General features: G+C 51.8%; 1 protein-coding gene across 1 annotated transcript in view; it reads left to right on the top strand.

Moving 5' to 3' along the window:
- Positions 1 to 1470: 1470 nt before the first annotated feature.
- The window catches only part of HUNK (hormonally up-regulated Neu-associated kinase), a 105376-nt gene continuing 91873 nt past the window's right edge, over positions 1471 to 14973 (top strand). Inside the window, exon 1 of the mRNA XM_025985129.2 lies at positions 1471 to 1797. Within this exon, the coding sequence (XP_025840914.2) occupies positions 1522 to 1797 (276 nt within the window). The 5' untranslated portion in view covers positions 1471 to 1521. The remainder of the gene's footprint in view (positions 1798 to 14973) is intronic.

Raw genomic sequence — 14973 nt, 5'->3', positions numbered from 1 at the left:
CGAGTAGTTCATCAGAGAGCACATGTGACGTCAGATCTATTTGGAAGAGGCGTTTCTCGGGGGTCGTTTTCAGATGGGCCCCAAAGCCCCCCACTGGGCTCAGGACAGCCCGGTCCACCCCGTGTAAACCCCCGTCCCCTCCCCATCTCCGAGCACTGACGCGGGCCAGGCCACCCGGAGCAGTCGATAAAGCAAGGAACTTGGGTGAGGACCGAATCCTCTCCAGCTCTGATGCAATCCCGGGCTGCACGGGCGCCTCTGCCCCGGCGGCTCAACAGGTAGGATTTTGTAAGCGCTTCCCCCCTGCCGCTCCCCCCTCGCCCCCACCCCAAGCTCCGGCCTCCCGGGAGTCCCCCTTTCAGGGAAGACGTTGCGGGCTGGGGCTGGGCTGGGGTGGGGGTGGGGGTGGGGCTGGGGTGCGATCCCGGAGAAAACCCGAGCCCTCCGGGCAGCCGCGCCTGCGGGCGGGGGATGCGCACGGTCGGGCGCGCACAGAACAAAAGCCAGGAGGGGCTGCGGGCGCCGAGCCCCGGCCCCCGCCCCGCCCCCGCCCGCCGCGCCTCCGGGGGAGCCGAGGTGTGAACGGCGAGCGCGGCAGCAGGCGCCCCGGGCCCTCCCCGCCCCCCCCCCTGCGCCGCCGCCACTATTGTTGCAGCGGCGACCCGGGCTGCGCGCGAGCCCGGACGGACCCCCCGCCGCCTCCGCATCCTTCCTCCCCGCCCGGGCCGCGGGGCCCTACTGTGTGCCGGGCCCCGGGCTGCGCACCCAGCCCCCGAGCCCCGTCCGCCGGCCTCGGGCGCCCTCCCCCCCCCCTGCCCCCGGCGGGCGCGGCCGCGGGTGCATCGCGTCGCCGAAAGGTCCAGAAAGCCCGAGCCCGGGGCCGGGCGGGAGGCGCCGCGGGAGGCAGCCCGGGCGCGCGCATCCCCGAGGCCGCGCGGGGTCCCCCGTCTGGCGCTCAGGTGACTCCGCCGCGCGCCCCGCCGCCCCCTCCCGGGCCCTCCCCTCGCCGGCGGGGGTCGAGCGCGGCCGCTGCGCGCGGCGAGGGAGGGGCTACGAGGGATTCGAAAGTGCTCGGGCTGCCGAGAGCCGCTCGCCTCGGTTCCCGCCGCCCGCGCCCGCGCCCGCGCCCGCGCCCGGATTGAATTTCTGCAAATTCGAACTGAATGGGGCTTTCTTCTGCTGCCTTCCAGGGGGCGCCTGCAGCCCGCCGCGCGCTGCCCCCGGCGCGCCGCTAGGACGCGCGAGCCGGCCCCGAGCTCCGGGACCCGGGACCCTCGGGGGCCCCCGGCGACCCCGGCGACCCGCGCCCGCGAGCCGGCCGACTGCCAGCAGCCGCCGGACGGGACCCGTGGGGGGCCCCGGGCGACCCTCCGAGGAAGAACTTCTTGGGGGCGGGTCCCCGAGCCCGGCCGCCCGCTATTGTCTGCGCGCGGCGCTCGGCGCGGGGGCGCGGGGGCGCGGGGGGCGCGGGCCGGGCCGGGCGGGCTGCGGGCTGCGGGCTGCGGGCTGCGGGCGGGCGCGATGCCGGCGGCGGCGGGGGACGGGCTGCTGGGCGAGCCGGCGGCGCCGGGGGGCGGCGGCGGCGGCGGCGGCGGCGGCGCGGAGGACGCGGCCAGGCCGGCGGCGGCCTGCGAGGGAAGTTTCCTGCCGGCCTGGGTGAGCGGCGTGCCCCGCGAGCGGCTCCGCGACTTCCAGCACCACAAGCGGGTGGGCAACTACCTCATCGGCAGCAGGAAGCTGGGCGAGGGCTCCTTCGCCAAGGTGCGCGAGGGGCTGCACGTGCTGACCGGAGAGAAGGTGAGCCGCCGGGGCGCGCGAGCACTGCGCGGGGAGTCCAGTCCGGCCCGAGCTCGCGGCTGCAGAGAGGGGCCGAGCCCCCCCCCCCTTCCCCGGGGGCGGCTGGGGGACCCGCGGAGCCACCCGCAGCCTTCCTGCTCCCCCGAGGGCGCCGCCTGGTGGACACCAGCGCGGGGGAGGGGGATGATGGATGGTGGATGATGGAGAGGCCGGGTTCCTGCGCCCCGCCCCAGGGGCCCCCCAGATCCGTGGAGGAGCTGGAGCCAGGCCCTTGCATGGAGGGTCCAGCCCTTGGGGAGCCTTAGGCTCCCCTCCTGGGCTCCGAGACCCCGGGGACCTCTTCCACCTGTAGGCTGGGGCAGCTAGTGCAGCTTTCAGTGCTCAGATGAGGCCCCCTCCCGCCCCTGCTTTCTGATCTCACCCACCCCTCCTTCCCCAACCACTTCCATCCCCGTCCCTCCATCCCTCCATCCCTCCATCCCTCCTCCATTCTCTTCAAGCCCCTGGGGTAGGAGCTGCTGTAAGGACCCTCTTCGTGGAGGTGGGGGGGGGGGGGCTACAGAACTACACACTGATATCCCCAGGCTTAGGGGGGCCTGGAGGTGCCTTCCGATCTTTCCGGGAGAGCCCCCAGAGCCCCCAGAGGGGCACCCTCCCGCAACTTGTGAGAAGTTAGATGGTTGTAACCCTTGCCAGGGTTTGCTGAGGTAGATCTGAGTTGTAGCTTGGATCTGTGAGAAGAAAGCCAAGAGGTGATGACTGATTTTGGAGGTGAGTGGCCCAGACGCTGGGTCACCCCAAGTGGTGAGGCTGCCCAAGCTTGCCACAAGCTCATGGTCATCTCAGACTCAAGGCTCTCCCTCCTGCCCAGCGCCCTCCTCTCCCCTGCTCCCCCTGCAAGGCTTGGAGTCTCTCAGCCCTGGCCAAAGGGCATCCCCCTTCTGCTGGCTCACTGATCAGGGAAGCATCCACATATGGGGGCAGGAGGCTGTAGGTTCCTACTTCCCCTTCTGCCCACTGACCTGGGATCCTCTGCCCAGCGTGGGATGCCTGGCGATGCCATACTGTGGACCTTTGAAGCCAGGGTGAACTGCCCTGCACCCGTGTCCCCAGCCTCACCTAACTTTGGTTCCCCCCTCCTGTGTCCTGAAGCTCCTTGCATTTCACCCTTCTCATTTGTCCTCTGTTCCTACCGCTGCTCCGGGGGTGGGGGGGAGGGGTACCTTGGTGGGGTAGCTGCGGTTAGAGTGAGTAGTTTAAAAAGTGCCCTTTTCTTGAATTTCCACGTAAAAAGGGAGTGTGCAGAATGCACTCCTCGAAATCGGGTACCTCTTCAAGGAAAAACACTCCTAACCTCCTCCTAGTCCAAAGGGAGCACAGCATAATTTCCTCCTTTGGTTTGCAGTCGGGCTGGCCCAGGGACACAGGCGGCCAGGGTGCGTGGCCGGCCCAGGCCCCCCTGGCTAACCACAGCGCGCTCACGTCCCCGTCCCCGGGGGCATTCCTCTTGGCACGGGTGGGAGAACTTTGTTTTCCTTTGAAACATATAGGACTTAGTCTGGTTGTGTGTGTTCCTGCTTGAAACTTAGCAAAAAGAGACGAGACTTTAAACTGACAGCATATGGCCAACATTAGGAGCACGTTCATCTCGCCTGGCCCTGCCGCTCTGCCTCCCCCGGCTTCTCTCCACTTTCCCATGCTGTGTTCTGCCTCCGGCTCCTCACCGGTGCATTTTTGCTCCATAACATAAGGCTGTTGGACTTGGCTGAACTGGGCGAGGATGCACTGAGAGCTCCTGACTTATCTTTTTTTTTTTAATATTTTATTTATTTTAGAGGGAGAGAGAGTGCATGTGAGCTGGGAGGGGAGGAGGAGAAGGAGAAGGAGGGTGAGAATCTCAGGCAGACTCCCCGCTGAGTGGAGCTGACCTGGGACTCGAACCCCGGACCCTGAGATCATGACCTGAGCCGAAAGCAAGAGTCGGACACTCAACCAGCTGAGCCACCCAGGCGCCCCTTGTCTTATCTGTCTTTCCTTTTTATGTTTTTAAACAGCTGTGGTATCAGTATTCAACTCGAAAGACATATTAGTGGAACAGAATATTCATTTATTAATTATTTGAGAAAGAGAGAGAGAGAGAGAGAGAGAAAACGTGTGCACTCGAGAGAGCACAAGCCAGGGGAGCTGCAGAGGGAGAGGGAGAAGCAGACTCCCTGCTGGCAGGGAGCTGACTTGGGGCTCCATCCCAGGACCCTGAGATCACGACCTGTGCCAAAATCAAGAGTCCGACGCTCAACCAACCGAGCCGCCCAGGCACCCCCGTCTTATCTTTCTTAAATGATGAGTCTCACCTCCTCTCAGCAAGTGGGGAAGAGACCATTAATTGGAAGTGAAATTGTCATTCTCGACTAATTGATTAGCTCTAGTTACTGAGGGCGGTTCCTGGGGTTGGGGAGGAGGTGGGGAGATTTTTCTGACTGTTCTCCAGCTATGAGAATCAGTGCTTCAGGGAGTACAAGCATCACCAGAAATCTGGATTTTAGTTCCCTTAATTGCCAGCTTTAAGGAAACAATGGGCGTCATCCGTGGCTTTTATCTCCCAAATCTGACACCTTTAAAGCTTAACTAATAGATTAAGGTTTTGGCAGATCGTGGAGATTAAGATGTGCGTGTGCGCGCCTGCATGTGCATGCACACGCATGCATGACTTGGGGAAGGATTACTGAGTTCCTGAGTCCCCATCCACACTGGAGTTCTGGATATTGTCTTACTAAAGCCAAACAAAGGTGAAGTGAACCTCCTGCTATGTGCAGACTTGCCCTCTTTTTACAAGGGGACCTAGTAAGAGGGTTTTCAGGCTGGCGAAGGGGTACTTATGTGAACCTAGCAAGGGGAAACCTCGAGGTGACAGTACCCTAGGGGGAGGGAAATGAGTTCACCCTCCCAGTGGGTGATGAAAATGGCCCTGTTAAGCCTCTCACCCCAATACTGCCCTCGTTTTGGGGGCGCATACTTTGGTTAGAGCACTTCACTTTTATCCTTCCCTTTATTTTTAAAAGGAGATAGATCACACTGGGAGAGACATTAAGTCATGAACACTGTAGTAAATGGATGCATGGCCCCATGCCATCCCCCGCGGCAGGACCCAGGGCAGCTTGTGATGGTGAATCAGTTCTTGAAAAAGCTCAAAGGTGGGATGGAGAAAGGGAAGAAGAAGGGGAACCTACGTTTGGCCAGCTTCACTGTTACAGTTTCAAACTATAACTGTGTTTTGGGTGTTTTGTGCCAAACTCTAGAGTACTTCTGGTTTAGGACACTTAGGGTGTGTGTGTGTGTATGTGTGTGTGTGTGTGTGTGTGTGTGGCATTTCGACTCGGTGCACATTTCCAAAAAGATTTGGGCAATATCCTCCGTGGCTTGCTGGGAATTACTGTCTGAGATGATAGAAAACCACTTTCTCCTGACTTTCATTTCAGGCTTCAATCCTATCTCATCAAGTAGCTTCCTTTGGGCACCGCAGTCTGATGGGCAGGGCAGTATTTCGCCTGCCTTTCCGGTGAAGTTGTTGGTTTGAAAGTTATTTGCATCTAGATGGCCCTGTTACTGCTTGAGAAGAAAGAATGGGTTTGGGTGACACCTACTTTTGCCCTCCTTTAGCTTTGAGTGAGTGTCATCTCAGTTAATATGGCTTTAAAAATAAATAATTCTCTTGGTCATGTGAGACTCTTAACTGGTACGTTCTTAGGGCAGAGTGTCTGTGACTACAGGAGGCTGATAATTGGAGGAGGAAAAGTGACCACAAAATCAGATTTTGTGTAGTATTCTCTGTGGCTTTGAGACCAAGCGCCCCCCCCCCCCCATGGGTGGGGGGTGGGAGTGGTAATTGAGTGATGCCTTTGGTTTTTTTTTTTTTTTTAAAGATTTTCTTTATTTGTTCATGAGAGACACAGAAAGAGGCAGAGACATAGGCAGAGGGAGAAGCAGGCTCTCTGCAGGGAGCCCGATATGGGACTTGATCCCAGGACCCTGGGGTCACGACCTGAGCCGAAGGCAGCTGCTCAACCACTGAGCCACCCAGGCGTCCCCAAGTGATGACTTTGAAAGACCTAAGAGATTGTGTCTGCTGCCCCTGAAATTCATCCTGATACCTATGAAACGCCTCATTTTGACATGCAATAGGTTATTATTGTATTTTTTTAAATAAACTTGATAAAATAAAGTTGGAAAAGCTTATGGAGAAAAGCAGGGTATATATCTGTCTCAGGTAGGGAGCTGGTTTCATAGGCAAAGCTGCAAAAAGGGGACCCTGGCTGATGCCACAAAGTACCTCCTTTTGTGATTAAACCTTTCTAAGATACAAAGTTGGGTACATGAATGATTAGTTAAGATGTTTAAATATCTTGTTCTAACCCTTGCTTAAAAAAAATAATAAGCCTGTTTATCACTTTTGTTGGAGCTATTCTGCAGCTAAAAATAAGGGTTGCCTGCTTAGTAAGTTGCCAATAATTATGCTGGGAGCATGACGGTGCCAGATACCTGGAGTGAAGGAGTTACTAAAAATACAATTTACTATGTTTTGCGGAACAGGAAATATGACTAATTTTAGAGATGGCCTTTTGGCAGATCTGTTTTTAGCAAGTATTTCTGAAACAAACAGGTGCTAAATCCTGTATTTTTTTATTATTATTTTTTATTTTCTGAAGTGCTAGAAATGTAGGGGTAATAGCTCCGAGGAACAAGCAATGCTTAGAGAACTGGAAACTCCTATTAATCCGCAGCAGGGATTTCTTGGCAAGGAGGAGGCGTTGGGCAAAGGCACCTGCTCAGCGTGGCGCGCGTGGCGAGGCAGCGCCTATAATTTCCGAGATTGCCTGCCGCCGTTGCGGGCACATTTCTTTTTGAACTTGCTGCCCCATCTCATCTTTTTGAAGTCCGTGTGAATGATGGAAATTGGCACGCGGGGCTTAGTTCTTAGGGTTCATTGATGCGCGGGGCCGTGGACTTCAAAGGGAGCTTGGAATGGGCCTAACAGCGCTGGAGCCCTACAGCCCTACATTTTCTCTGTAGGGGTGGAGTCCCCATACGGGGGGGTGGATGATGACGGTGGTCTGGAGCGAAGCCTGGCAGTCAGCCATCCCCACCGTTACCTTCCAGAAGGTGGGGCCAGTGGCAGCTGCATCTGCCCGGAATGACAAGCAGCCCGGGTGTCGTCCTCTGTGACAAGGTGGCTTGACCACGGTCTCATTTGCCCTGGGACGCACACCCTCTCTGAGCATCCGTGGTAACCCAGTGACCGGCTCTCTTGGCTCATTGAAACCCATAGATAAATCCATGAGCCCTATTTTTAGCAAACTGACCAGAGCTCTTCCTCTGCTCACCGGGGGACCCCCGGCCACTTCCGAGTGCCCACCTGAATTGAATTCCAGGCGCTCGCTCGGATGGGGTGCGGCTGGCTGGTGAGATGACCAGGGGGAGGGAGGTGAACCCCCGGGGGGCTGAATGGGACCAGAGGAAGCTGATCACCTGTACAAAGACAGGGAGGGGTGCTACCTCTCATTTATCACAAGTGCTAGCTCTTGCAGGTGTAGTGTGTTTTGTGGGTTTTTTGGGGGGCCCTCTCTGCATTTTCTCACTTCGTGCTAGCAATGCCCCTGGGCAGGTGAGAACCAACTCGCTGGGGTCCTTACCTGTATTGATGAAGTAGAGGGAGCGCCCTGCGTAGGTTTTCCCTGCAACCTTCACTTCTCTACTATTAGGGCAGCGTAACAAATAACCCTGAAGCTGGTGGCTTACATTTATTCTCTCACAGTTCTGAAGGCCAGGAGTCCCAAATCCAGGTGTCAGCAGGGCCGTGCTCCCTCTGGAGGCTCTAGGGGAGGACCTGTCCTTGCTGCTTCTAGTTTCTGCCACTTACTAGCAATCCTTGCCATTCCTTGGCTGGTGGCTCTGCCACTCCGGTCTCTGCCTCCGTCTTCACGTGGCCTTCCTCCTCCGAATCTGCCTCTCCGTATAAGAACACTGGTCAGTGGATTTAGAGGGTTGACCCTAATCCAGTAGGACCTCGTCTTGATTACATATGCAAAGATGCCATTTCCAAGAGGGTGCCATTCACAAGTACCAGGGGGTAGGACTCAAACGTGTCTCTTGGTGGGACGCAGCTCAGCTCACAGCGCCCCCAAAGACTGTTAGGATTGTGTTGCAGGTGATTCCCTGGGAAGCAGGTGTTGAGCAGGAGAAGGATGTGGTCTCAGGGTTATCTTCATACCAGTACTTGGGAGGGGAGGGGTGAGGAGGGGCATGGCAGGAAGGGCAGGGGGAGATGTTGGGCTCCAATGCAGTCTCAGCGAAGCCCCTGACCATGCCGTGGAGCCAAGATGGTCCTACATGGGGGTCCCAAGTTGGAATGAGGGGACTGGGCCTTACTAGCCTCTGCATTGACCCATCATTGGATGGGGGCTGCCCTGGGAAGGGGGCATGACCTTGGGCACTTGCTGAGGGCAGTTCCTGGGGGGCTCACAGCTGAGAGCCAGCAACACCAGGGAGGAAGCTCCTTAGCCCTAAATGGGAAGCTGGGCAGCAGCCCATTGTCCGCAGCTTACTGGCTTACTGGGTGGGGTGGGGGTGGGGCATGGGGCCAGGGCCCGACTGGGAGGGAGTTGTAGTCTGAGTCCATAAAGGAAGTGGGCAGCTTCCCGCCCCACCTTGCTGACCCAGCTGTCATCATCCCTCAGCCTGGCACGAGGGAGCATCGGCGAGGTCTACACTCCAAACACTCAGTGTCCTGGGAAATATTCTTGCCTCGTGTTTCTCTTCGGTTGGAATCCTTGGGCGCTCTTGTTGACCAGCATGCCCAGATCAGAGACAGTGGGAGGGACCCTCCCTCCCCGATCCCCTCCTGGGTTGTGAGAAGAGTTGTCGAAGCAGCTGTGGGAAACTGGATTATAGCCGATGAGAGTTCATGATTCCGGCCATACCAGCGGACAGAAGACTCCCTGGGTCAGAGCCGTTTCTTAACATCTTCATACCACCTCACCGTGCTGGCTCTGCCCTCCTTAGCTCTCTGCCCTTCCTAATTACTGGGTTCTTTTTGTTTTTGTTTTTTTTTTTTAAATTTAATTTTATTTATTTATGATAGGCACACAGTGAGAGAGAGAGAAAGGCAGAGACATAGGCAGAGGGAGAAGCAGGCTCCATGCACCGGGAGCCTGACGTGGGATTCGATCCCGAGTCTCCAGGATCGCGCCCTGGGCCAAAGGCAGGCGCCAAACCGCTGCACCACCCAGGGATCCCTCTTTTTGGTTTTTAATCATTTTTGTGTGTTTTAAGATTCATCTGGTTCAGTTTTGGCTTAGTTCATACAGACACATGTTCTTCAGTTCGAAAGTTTCAAGAGGGTAGGTAGTGAGAGGTCATTCTGCCTCTTACCTGTGTGCCTTTCTGTCCCCAGAGGCAACCCTGATTCCAGATTCCTGTGTGTCCCTCCAGGGATGCTCTCTGTGCATTCAGGTGTTCATATACATTTGTAAATGTAGAGGTGTGGCAAAGTATGCTTTTACACCTACGTGCTGTTGGTGTCTTGATTTTTCTCACTTAGTAATGATATGTGTTGCACATCCTTCCTGCAAACTACTATAGGATTGCCTCATTATTTTTTTAAAGATTTTATTTATTTATTTGAGAAAGAGAAAAGGGGAGAAAGAGAAAATACACGAAGGGGGGGGGGATGGCAGAGAGAAAGGGAGAAGCAGACTGCTTGCTGTGCAGGGAGCCTGACAAGGGTGAGGTGGGGGGCGGGGGAGGGCTTGATCCCAGGACCCCGACATCATGACCTGAGCCGAAGGCAGATGCTTAACTGACTGAGCCACCCAGGCGCCCCAGCTCATTATTTTTAATTACTGCATTTTATTCATCGGATAGAGCTAACATATTTGCTGTATCATTCCTTGTTGGTTAAGTCAAAGGACATTATTTAAAGAATTAAGGACGATGAAAGAGGGGACATTTAGGTTGTATGGAATTTTTTGTCCTCAAAAGCTGTGGCAGTAAACACCTGTGCCCGTTGGTTATTTTGTAAATGTTTCGAGTATATCTGAGGGATTGGTTGCTAGTCTTAGGTGAAAGGATATGACCGTTTCAACCATCGAAAAATATTGCCAAATTGCCTTCCATAGAGGTTATCCCCATTTCTGCACACAGTAACCTGCTGTGGGAGTATCTTTCTGTATCTTTGTTCAATACAAACCCTCTTTAAAGGTTTTGATCTTTACCAGTCTTGTAGATTAAACATGGTATCTGGTTTTATTCATAGTTCCTCCAATTAACAAGTGAGGATATTTTCATGTTTAACAACAATTTGCATGTCATTTCTGTTCATTGTTACTGTCTGTTCACCATTCTCCCTTGGGTTTGGGGTCTTTTTCTTATTGATTTCTAGGTGCATTTTATATATTAAGGAATCAGTCCTCTTTCAGTGATATATTTGGCAGCCTTTCACATCTTCTCTTGCTCCATGTTTATTCTTTGTCTTTGTTTCTTGGTGATTCTTGCCATTGCAGAGATTATTTCCCTGGATCCCACTAACTAGAGAGGGACTATAGATAGATGAACTCTGTATGTCCACAAGCCCCTGCAAATTGTATGTGGATAATTAAGTATTTCTGAGGAGAGTGTCCATTCCATGACTTTCTTTCTTTTTTTTTTTTTTTTTTAATAAGAGCTGCCCACCAGGCTTTTTTTTTTTTTAATTTTTATTTATTTATGATAGTCACAGAGAGAGAGAGAGAGAGAGGCAGAGACACAGGCGGAGGGAGAAGCAGGCTCCATGCACCGGGAGCCTGATGTGGGATTCGATCCCGGGTCTCCAGGATCGCGCCCTGGGCCAAAGGCAGGTGCCAAACCACTGCGCCACCCAGAGATCCCCATGACTTTCTTTCTAAAAACAGTTCTTTCCGTCTAGAATGTTAAGAGCTACTGCTTTGTTGCCCAGCCCTGTCTGCTCTATGTTGTTGGGATAAGGGTTTGGGTCACTTGGTGTGCTAGCATCTGTGCTGATTGGGCAAAAATTGCAGATTACACTTGGATTGGGCTGGCTGACTCTACAACCATTACCTCAGACTGAGCACGGTATTCTGACCCCCTGTTGTGCTTGGACCACGGGCATGGGGCATGAAGGTGTATGGATGGATCTTTGGAAAACCTTGACACTTGCTGGGACAACTCCAAATCCATATCCTGTAATCTCTTCATGGGAAAGGCAATAGATAAAATTTGTCTTCCCCCCTCACCATCTCTGTTAGTTAGCCGGCGGCATTGTAACGAAGCATCACCAACTGGGTGGCTTAAACAGAAACGTATTGTCACACTGTTCTAGGGGCTAGAAGTCCAAAATCAAGGTGTCGGTGGGGTTGGTTCTTTCTGAGGGCTGTGAGGGAGAATCTGCTCCAGGCCTCTCTCCTTGGCTTACAGATGGCTGTCTTCTCCCTGTGACTCTTACGTTACCTTCCTTGTATGTATATCTGTCTCTGTGTCCACATTTCCTCTTTCTGTAAGGACACCAGCCATATTAGAGCAGGGCCCATCCTCATGACCTTACATGAACTTGATTACTTCTGTAAAGACTGTATGTCCAAATAAAGTCACATTTTGAGGTAGTGGGGGTTAGCACTTGTTGTAGTGAGAATGCTTGTACCCGCCCCTCGAATTCATATGTAGATGCCTGAGCCCCAGTGTGATAGTATTTGGGGCTGAGGCCTTTAGGAGGTGATAGGACATGAGGGCAGGGCCCCTATGAAGAAGACTAGCAGTCTTATAAAAGAGACCCCAGAAAGCTCCCTTGACTCTTGCAAGAACACAGCAAGAAAATACAGCCCCAGACCCCAAATCTTCCAGTGCCTTGATCTTAGACTTCCAACTTCCAATCTGTGAGAAATTTTTGCTATTTATAAGCCACTCAGTCTGTGGTATTTTGTTATAGCAGCTTGGATGGATTCGGAGAAGACTTAAACATAAGAATTTTGGGAGAGATGAAATTCAACCCATAATGTCACCTGACCCTATGGTGTATATTTGTGTGTTGATACATTTGTTGTCTCCTCATTGGACTATAAGCCCCATGAGGAAGGGATCACCACTCTCTTACTGGTGTCTAGACCAGTACCTGGAACAGAGAAAGTGCTCAGCAAATATTTTTTGAGTGCATCAAAAAATGCTTTGAGGTTTCCAGAACATGAGGGCAGCCTCTGGATGACAGTGTCCAAGTTGGCAGGCACTGGTTCTGCACACACTGTGACTCCACTCCTCATGGCTCATAGGTATGCCTGCGTGTGCGGTGTGTTAGATGGACTTGGTTGTCGAGGTGGCGTTCCTTGGGAAAAATCCTAGCCCCGGAACAGCTGTGCCTTCAGCAGGGATTTGTTACGGATGGCACCTAGGTATCAGAGTGACAGGTGACCAGCTAGAAGCAGAAGACTATTTTGCAATGTCATGGGACTTGCTAATGGACCCTCAGCTCTTTCCTGAGAAAATGTACTAACACTGCAACAGATGGCAAAGTTGCTATTTGCAAACATACATTTTTTTGGATGTTTCCCATGGAGATATATGGAGGTTTGGATCTGTCTCTTTGACTATAATTTTTTAATAAGTTTATCAGTCTCCTAAGCCAAATTGCTGCCAAAACATTTGGCAATCCTGCTTGCTTCTCTTGCCTGTTCTCTGAGCCATTTGATTCTTTTTCATCTCCCTGCCACTTTTATCGCGTACTGAGTCCTTGTAGTCTTGCATCCCATCCCATGGCTTTTTGCTAAGGTGTCTGGCTTCCTTTCTGCCTCTGCTTAGGTCCTCTTGTTCGATGAAGCTCCACTCTTGGTCACTTCCTGCCCTTTGCCGGGGATCTGTGAATAGAACATGGGAGAGTGGACAGCAGTGATGGGTACCCACTGGGCACAGAGCGGGCTGGTGAGGGACAAAGGAGGCAGGCGCTGTAGCATCTGCCCTCAGGGAGTCTTGCTATTTCTGTGTAGGGATGGTAGGATGAAATTAGACTCCCAGCGAACCCTTTGTCTACTAGAGCAACATAGGGATTTCATGAGGTCCCGAATCACCAAAAACCTACAGGAAAGAAATGAATGCTTGCTCTTTGCTTCCACCACCAGAGGTAATACTGAAAACAATAATCATCATGCACATTTATAGACCTCATACCACCTGCTAGGCCGTGTCCTAGGGCCCAGGTCCTAGCTTGCTGCATAAAATAATTTCTTCCTTACAGTGGCCTTTTGTGGTAGGCACTGTTGTGCTCATTTTGCCGAGTCACCAGCCATGCTGTTGTGCCCAGGACTCTCTCAAGTTAAGCAGTGAAAAATCCCACATTTTGGGAAACCCCTCAGAGAATGGCAAAACCAGATTCACCCTAGAAAACATTTCGTCAGAGTGTCTCGAATCCTTCTGAGGGCTTTCAAATAAAAGTTCTAGTGAGCAGCTAATCAGGTCATGAGTCAGCAATGCATAAACCAAAGCCCGAAGTCCTAGGCATGCCTGGGGAGCTTGTTGTGGGTGACAACCTCCACGTGCGGCCGCGGGTAGTGAAGGGTGCTTTCCCACCCTTTTGCTCCACTGTGCCAGGTTCGCAGTGCACTCTGAGTCTTGAAAGTGTGGACAGCAGGTGTGGTCAGCCACGTCTTACGAGTTCACTATGAGATGAGGAGCTTGAGATTTGCACATGCGCTCGTGTGCACATACCACACACACATAAATGTATACATGTATATACATATACATGTAAATAATAATATATGTTTAATATATAATTAATATATATTTAATTATATATACACATAAACACAAATATGTGTATCTTTATCAAATAGAAATTTTATAATAGATAAATAATATATATTTAATATGTAATTAATATATATTTAATTATATATATACGCACAAATGTGTGTATCCCTATCAAATAGAAATCTTATAATACTATGCTAAATGTAAATATCAATGCATAACTTTTTGGCAGCAGATTTTCTTAATGAAGGAGTGGTGGGGACTGGTAGGCACGTTGAGTAGCTCTGGTTAGCAATTGTCTTACTTTTGGTACCTTCTTTTGCGCTGGAGGGAGACACATCTCTAAGGGAGGAGAGATGTATTTGACTCAAATGTTGGAGCTGCAGGTAAGGCCATGTGTTTAGGGAGCCGCCCGCACAGTCCCTTAGAGTCCTGTTCAACCATCCTCCTACGAGAACGAACACAGATTATTTAGTAAAAACTCAACAAAACACTCAGTGCTTTCACCTTACTTATGATGCAGACTGTCTGGAGCTTGGCCAGCTCTTCCAAGCTCCCCTTGGGCTGGCTGAGACGGAGCGTCAGGGACAAAGGGAATGAGAAAGTGCCCAGGTGAAGAAGAGGCATCAGGGAAGAAAGCTGGCTGTGGAGTGTGGGCTCAGAATATTCTGGCATTTTATCTGAACCTTACTTTGGTGAAACCAAGTGGATAAAGATAAGTGTTTATCACTTATGTAATCTGGTTTTCAGTTGGAATTACTGCTGCTCTGATTAGAAGTCTAGCTTTCTAAGTGCATTCTTTATTCCAGGGTAAAAATTTAATTAGAGAAAGTAGTCTCTGACTCAGTTCTCGGTTGAACATTTATATTTAGTAATACTAATAAAAAAAAACTTGTTTTGAAAACACTTCTCCAGGTTTGTAAAGTGTCATTCCCACAGGATGACATTTTATTCTATTAAAAACTAACATTTGTGAGCAGTAGTTGCAATTTCAAGCCCAATTTGAGGTAATGAAACTTGCATTTCCCTCTGGAGGGAATAGCTATATGACTGTTGTACTCTCACCTAATTCATTATTCTGAGATGCTCTTTTCCTAGATCAAGAATGAGCTTGCTTTTTTTTTTTTTTTTTTTAAATCATAGAAGGCCATTAAATGAAAGTGCCTGAGAGTGTGTGGAGAAACAAATCGTTTCTTTCCAATAATCAGACTTAGAATAATGTCTTCCAGATTTCAAAGGGGCATATTTATTTAAAAACAAATACAAATCATTTAATATAAATGAGTTTTTTCATATGACCAACTATAAATATTTTTAAAATAATTTTTAAAAGGATTTTCAGAGGTGTCTGGATGGCACAGTTGGTTAGGCATCTGACTCTCGGTTTCTGCT

The sequence above is a fragment of the Vulpes vulpes genome, chromosome 15 (genome assembly GCF_048418805.1).
Source record: "Vulpes vulpes isolate BD-2025 chromosome 15, VulVul3, whole genome shotgun sequence".
In the NCBI taxonomy this organism is placed as follows: Eukaryota; Metazoa; Chordata; class Mammalia; order Carnivora; family Canidae; genus Vulpes; species Vulpes vulpes.
The sequence above is the reverse complement of the archived record's forward strand: the minus strand, read 5'-3'. Positions and strand labels throughout refer to the sequence as shown.